Source organism: Aegilops tauschii, chromosome 7, assembly GCF_002575655.3.
Source record: "Aegilops tauschii subsp. strangulata cultivar AL8/78 chromosome 7, Aet v6.0, whole genome shotgun sequence".
Lineage (NCBI taxonomy): Eukaryota > Viridiplantae > Streptophyta > Magnoliopsida > Poales > Poaceae > Aegilops > Aegilops tauschii.
The window spans coordinates 511,471,167-511,478,549 of record NC_053041.3 but is presented as its reverse complement, the minus strand read 5'-3'; the positions used below and the strand labels follow the sequence as shown (position 1 = coordinate 511,478,549).

Sequence of the window (7,383 nt, the reverse complement as noted above, 5' to 3'; positions counted from 1 at the left end):
GGTGAAGGAAATATGCCCTAGAGGCAATAATAAAGTTATTATTTATTTCCTTATGTCATGATAAATGTTTATTATTCATGCTAGAATTGTATTAACCGGAAACATAATACTTGTGTGAATACATAGACAAACAGAGTGTCACTAGTATGCCTCTACTTGACTAGCTCGTTGATCAAAGATGGTTATGTTTCCTAGCCATTTGACATGAGTTGTCATTTGATTAACGGGATCACATCATTAGGAGAATGATGTGATTGACTTGACCCATTCCGTTAGTTTAGCACTCGATCGTTTAGTATGTTGCTATTGCTTTATTCATGACTTATACATGTTCCTATGACTATGAGATTATGCAACTCCCGTTTACCGGAGGAACACTTTGTGTGCTACCAAACGTCACAACGTAACTGGGCGATTATAAAGGTGCTCTACAGGTGTCTCCGAAGGTACTTGTTGGGTTGGCGTATTTCGAAATTAGGATTTGTCACTCCGATTGTCGGAGAGGTATCTCTGGGCCCACTCGGTAATGCACATCACTTAAGCCTTGCAAGCATTGCAACTAATGAGTTAGTTGCGGGATGATGTATTACGGAACGAGTAAAGAGACTTGCCGGTAACGGGATTGAACTAGGTATTGAGATACCGACGACGAATCTCGGGCAAGTAACATACCGATGACAAAGGGAACAACGTATGTTGTTATGCAGTTTGACCGATAAAGATCTTCGTAGAATATGTGGGAGCCAATATGAGCATCCAGGTTCCGCTATTGGTTATTGACCGGAGACGTGTCTCGGTCATGTCTACATAGTTCTCGAACCCGTAGGGTCCGCACGCTTAAAGTTTCGATGACGGTTATATTATGAGTTTATGAGTTTTGATGTACCGAAGGTTGTTCGGAGTCCCGGATGTGATCACGGACATGACGAGGAGTCTCGAAATGGTCGAGACATGAAGACTGATACATTGGAAGCCTATATTTGGATATCGGAAGTGTTCCGGGTGAAATCGGGATTTTACCGGAGTACCGGAGGGGTTACCGGAACCCCCCGGGGGTTTAATGGGCCATAGTGGGCCTTAGTGGAGAAGAGGAGAGGCGGCTAGGGCAGAGCCGCGCGCCCCTCCCCCTCTAGTCCGAATAGGACAAGGAGAGGGGGCGGCGCCCCCCTTTCCTTCCTCTCTTCCTCTTCTTTCCCCCTTCTCCTAATCCAACAAGGAAGGGAGGGAGTCCTACTCCCGGTGGGAGTAGGACTCCTCCTGGCGCGCCTCCTCCTGGCCGTCCGCACCTTCCCCCTTGCTCCTTTATATATGGGGGCAGGGGGCACCCTAGAGACACAACAATTGATTTGATCTTTTAGCCGTGTGCGGTGCCCCCTCCACCATAGTCCACCTCGATCATATCGTAGTGGTGCTTAGGCGAAGCCCCTAGGGCCGGCCAGCCTCCCCCTCCCTCCTTTATATATGGGGGCAGGGGGGCACCCTAGAACACACAAGTTGATCTTTTAGCCGTGTGCGATGCCCCCCTCCACAATTACACACCTCGGTCATATCGCCATAGTGCTTAGGCGAAGCCCTGCACCGGTAACATCATCATCACCGTCGCCACGCCGTTGTGCTGACGGAACTATCCCTCGGCCTCAACTGGATCAAGAGTATGAGGGACGTCATCGAGCTGAACGTGTGCTGAACGAGGAGGTGCCGTACATTCCGTACTTGGATCGGTTGGATCGCGAAGAAGTTCGACTACATCAACCGCGTTACTAAACGCTTCCGCTTTCAGTCTACGAGGGTATGTGGACACACTCTCCCCTCTCGTTGCTATGCATCTCCTAGATAGATCTTGCGTGATCGTAGGATTTTTTTTGAAATTACTGCGTTCCCCAACACATCTACCAATCATTCTGAAATAATCTCATTATTTGAAGCAACATGCGAATGTGTATGGCTTCGCAGAATGATAAACCACATACAACAGCCATGTGGAATTGGTTCGATAGAATCACCAACCATTATCTATGAAGATAATGCGTCCTGTGTTGCACAGATGCAAACATGATACATCAAGAGTAATATCACTAAGCATATTTCTCCTAAGTGGTTTTCCCCCATGATCTTCCGCAAAGCGGGGAAATAAACGTCCAAATTAAAACATGCGAAGATCTTGCTGATTTATTTACCAAGTCTCTACCAAATTCTACATTCCAGAAATATGTTCATGGAATTGGTATGCGATGACTTCGGGACTTGCAAGCGTCAGGGGGAGTCGCTTCTTGAGATATCCTTGTTCAAACATCACATTACGCGGTTTCTCTCTGTGAGTTTGTATTTCAGGTTCTCATCAAAGATTTTTGTGAAGAACTTTTGGAGAAGATTTTTTGAGATAATAGAGCTATCCGCACAATCATGAGATGATACTACATGAGCTACCCGGACAATCATGAGATGATACTACATGATCTACCCGGACAATCATGAGATGATACTACATGGTCAAGCGTAGATTAAGGGGAGTGTTAAGATTAACTATAATTAGGGAAAATCTCCCCTTGCCCATACAGGCCGTTGCGATCTCTCCCGCAACGGACGCCTCTTCCCCTCATCTCCCTGGAACCGACGTCTCCTCGTTGGATCGCCGTGTCCTTCCAGATTGTATATAAGGGTCATGTAACCATCGATCGAGGACATGCATTTCCATTGTTACTTCGAACACTGTTCAAGGAGGAGCACTTGCAAGTTGCAGCAGATAGATGCCTTTACTATTTTTTCCTACTTATAAAGGTTGGAGTTGGTGGTGAGTTCACATGTGGGACCAACAATCATTGCAATAAACAAATACACCCCTCCTTTTATTCACATGTGGAAGTAACAAACTTCCAAGAGACATAAACAATTGTATTTTACCCATGTGTGGGACCTAACACAAACAAACAAATAATCTACTACTTTAATGGGAAGCCAACGCTCAGATAGAAGACACAAATAACAATTGCAAACAATATGACTCCCAACTTAAGATCATCATTTTAGTTTTAGTTTCTCTCCTAACAAAAATTCCAAGTTCTATATCATACCATAGGAGATTGAACAAACTGTAATGCCCATTCTCCCATGTTTCTAAATTAAAAATGTTGTCTCACTATATATCTTTCAAAGGACCTACTACGGTCACATCAAATTCTTCAATACCTACCTCATCCCTCTTACTGTATTTTTGCTCTCTTCAATCGTGAATCATGCAAGATATATACTACCATCTTTTGATCATCTTCTAAGTCGGTGGTGGCCTAACGTCTCTCCTTTTTAATAGCTCCGTAGCAACACACGGGCACTGTGCTAGTGATGGTAAAAATCCCTGCTTTGAGCACCAATCCAAGTGACGCTGGGGTAGGCTACCCGGACCTTGCTGGTGTCCTCACCAAGCTCTCCCTAGCTGGACCTGAATCAAGGCCGCTGGGAATCCCCCGTCCCCCCTACCTACCCCCCTGGTGCTTCGATCAAGAAAACAGCCTCCCTTAGCCCATCTACGCCACTGGAGCTGCTGCACTCTCCTACTCCACCCCCGATGAAGAAGCTCAAAATCAAGGTCGTGATAGGTGTTGAAGCTGCACTAGAGCAAGGCGTGGCATTGGGGGGGGCATCCCCTTTTCTCCCAGCTTAGGAAATGTAGCTTATGTTCTCATTTTAGTAGCACTTAATTGGAGCTTAAAAAGGCGGGAAATTTATCCCTGGTCTGTGTAATAAACGTAAACAAAATTTGTTTTTTCCTAGACAAAATTTGTTTTTTCTGCTTTCACTTCCGGAAAACGGGGGGGGGGGGGGGGACTTTCTGGGCTCTCCGGATGCTCTAAAAAGTAAATATATTCCAATTTGGTGTCAACGAAAGAGCCTGTGAGGGTACGTGTTGCCCGATCTACAGGTCTTCTTCTGATCATGCAGCTGGTTGGCTATTAATGTGAGTGACGACTTTGACCTCTTCATTCGTTTTGTTCTACGGCAAAGTTCGGTTTCTACAACCTTCTGGATTGATGGTGAACGATTGCAAACCTGCGTTATCTCGACCAACGTTTCTTCAATGGCTAATGTATCACGGTCTTCAAAGGCTTTGTATGGTGATGACGTCTGCAGATGTCCATATCCCTTACTACTTGTTGAATGTACTTTTAAGCTTCAGCAGACGATGAGCAAACAAAGGCAGAAGACAATTTTTGTCTTATGTTGTCCATTGATTGTATTGTCCACTATTTTACTTGACAGATCAAATATGATATGCTCTTTGGGTGTCTTTTCTTAGAAAAAGGGACATTCCATCATTTATAGTGTTACTAGAAGTTGAGAGGACAAAGTCACTTTTAGGCCTCGAATGCGAACCACATTGTGAGCCCGACGTGTGCAAATCAGGCCGGTCTCAAATTGAGGGACAAAGTAGGGGAGTCGAGACGTCCACCATGTTGGCATGACAGCTTGGCCCCACCTCACTTTTTAATCATCCTTCCTCACTCTCATACAATCCACTTCCCAGCCAAAACCCTAGTCGTCGCCCCGCCATGATGGGCAACCAGATAATGTGGTAACTTGGCGGCTACTGGTCCGATGTGCCATCGCTGGTGAGATTCGATGGAAGCTCGAGCCCAATCCACACCATCATGGAGACACATCGCCATCATGTGCTCGCTTGACGAGCCTTGATATCACGCTTGCGCCGGCCGTCTTCAAGGAGGAGCTCATTGATGGCATTGACGTTGGTTGGACGAAGCTCAAACGGGAAAGGGACCCGCCGCTACGGTTCTCGAAGATTGCAGGTGGCGCCGTTGCACGATCTCACAGACCCAGTGCTCACACAACCTGGGTGCTGAACCGGTCGAAGACGACCAAGGAGTCTGACGCCCGCTGCCAGCACGGAGACACATCGCCGCCACATGCTCTCGCCCGCCCGCGGAGCCTCGACGATGCGCTTCGCCGCCCCCCTTGTCTTCCACCGCGCAATCCGGCAAGGAGGAGCCCACCGACAAGGAAGACGACGACATCGACATCAACTGGTCGGAGGTTGGGTGGGAGTAGGACCCGTCGCTCCGAGCCCCGATGACGAAATCCGAGTTCGAGCAACAAATCTGACTAGCGCTTCAAAACTCGGTGCTCGACCAAGCCCGCAGCAAGCATTGTCCCCGTCCCCTCATCCATATCGGACACCCCATCAAGCAAGAGCAAGAACGGGTGCGTTCCCCTACAACCTTCCCCTCCTCTGGGCGTCCACCTGATGTTTGCCGTTCGAAATGCCTTCACCCCGTCTTTGTACAAATTCACGAAATAAGCTCTACAATTTTGAACAAACAATCCTGACCCTCCATATTTTGTCTAGTATTTATATTGTTTTTGTTAATAAAAATAGAAAAGGACAGATGAACATTCTCAAAGAGAAGTAGCTCTTGCCCAGCCCAAGCAACGCAAAAGGCAAAAGCCACCTCCCGCCGCCCTGCTTTCTCCACCCATCCCCACCCCCACATAGGGCCAGCTCCCGCCGCTCGGAGTCGGGATCACGCTCCCCAAATCCCCCACCCTAGCCTCGCTCGCCCCGAAGTCAAACAACAGACAGCGCATTTCCTCGAACACCTAGCCTCCCTCCATGGCCACCTCCGCCCTCGCCACCCTCTCGGCCACCGCCGCCGCCGCGGGGGCCAGGCGCGTCCTCCTCTCGCGCGGCCCCGCCTCCTCCCTCTCTTTCGCCTCCCGCCGCCTCGCCCCCGCGGGGCCCCTCCGCGCCGGCCCCCTGCCCCGCGCGGCGACGCGGGCCCTCTCCGCGACCGCGTCCCCGGCCGCCACAACCACCATCGCGGTCGGCGACCGGCTCCCCGACGCGACGCTCTCCTACTTCGACGCCCCCGACGGCGAGCTGAAGACGGTGACGGTCCGCGACCTCACCGCGGGCAAGAAGGTGGTCCTGTTCGCGGTCCCGGGCGCGTTCACGCCCACCTGCACCCAGAAGCACCTCCCGGGGTTCGTGGCCAGGGCCGGGGAGCTGCGCGCCAAGGGGGTGGACACCGTGGCCTGCGTCTCCGTCAACGACGCCTTCGTGATGCGCGCGTGGAAGGAGAGCCTCGGCGTCGGCGACGAGGTGCTGCTGCTGTCGGACGGCAACGGGGAGCTGACGCGCGCCATGGGCGTGGAGCTGGACCTGTCGGACAAGCCGGTGGGGCTCGGCGTCCGGTCGCGCCGCTACGCGCTGCTGGCCGACGACGGCGTGGTCAAGGTGCTCAACCTCGAGGAGGGCGGCGCCTTCACCAACAGCAGCGCTGAGGACATGCTCAAGGCGCTCTGAGGCCTGAACCGCGACCCTCTCCGCTCGCGCCACAGCTATCGTCGTGACGTCGTCAGCTCGGTTCGTCCTCTGTTTTACTGAAGGCCTTTTTTGCTTCGTTTTTCCTGAATAATAATAATAATCGGTGCGGCAGCGGCGGCCTGGTCTGTGTTTGCTGCTGCTGCTGTCACCTTGATGTGCGGTGGCGAGTACTGAGTAGTGCAACGTAGCTTTGTGAAGTTTCTGGAGAACTATGAGTCGTGGCCGTGTCCTGGTTTGCAACCTGGCATGGCATGGAATATCAACTTTTGCTTGCTGTTTGCGTCGTATCATAATGATTCGTATTCATACACATCCGTGTCGTGATGTTACGGCTGGAGTGGAGTACCGTGGCTCCGTTTATGCAGGAAAATTAAGGCTGTGATGCGCACCAGCGTTGGTAACAGGTTGTGAATTTGTGCTGATTACTATGTTAATGGGACATGTAGTAGTTCTTCAGCATGATCCAATAAAGAATTTCATCAGTTTTTCCATGAAGCTACAGCCAGCGTCACGGTGAAGATTCAGCAAGCCAGGAGCCATCTGCCTCTTGGCATGAACAAAGGATCTTCCTGTTCTTTTCAAACCTTATTAAATTTCGACAGTGTGTTGAGGATATAGACCTTAGAGTCACCCGCCAGGAGGGGCCGGGTTACTCTAATGGTCATTGCCAGAAGCCCGGAGCCAAGTTTTAAGACGATGGGCCAGAGATGGGCTGAGACCCGGATGTAGTTTAGGGCCTGAAGTTACAATCATTATTATAGTAGACTTGTAGTGTAAGGCAAGTATAGTCTAGAGTCCGAGCCGGACGCTCTTATGCGCCGGCCGGGACTCTAAGGGCTGCTGGGCGTCAGCCTCCCTATATAAAGGAACGACCCGGCAGCGGTTCAAGGGCGACAACAATCTCATCGAGAGCCGGGCATAGCTGTTTAGCTCCCTGGCAATCGTAACCCTAATCAGTAACACCTCAAACTGGACGTAGGCTTTTACCTTCACCGTAAGGGGCCGAACCAGTATAAACCTTCGTGTTCCTTGTCCCGCATAACCCCTTC

General features: G+C 50.4%; 1 protein-coding gene across 1 annotated transcript; it reads left to right on the top strand.

The window, feature by feature from the left end:
* Positions 1-5,451: 5,451 nt before the first annotated feature.
* On the top strand, positions 5,452-6,621 carry LOC109786357 (peroxiredoxin-2E-1, chloroplastic). The gene has a single exon (XM_020344929.4). The coding sequence runs from the start codon at positions 5,621-5,623 to the stop codon at positions 6,311-6,313; it is 693 nt and encodes a 230-aa protein (XP_020200518.1). The 5' UTR covers positions 5,452-5,620; the 3' UTR covers positions 6,314-6,621.
* The last annotated feature ends 762 nt before the right edge of the window (positions 6,622-7,383 follow it).

Bases quoted from the DNA above. Each gene is read 5' to 3' on its own strand.
- LOC109786357 (XM_020344929.4), top strand. From the start codon at position 5,621: ATGGCCACCTCCGCCCTCGCCACCCTCTCGGCCACCGCCGCCGCCGCG.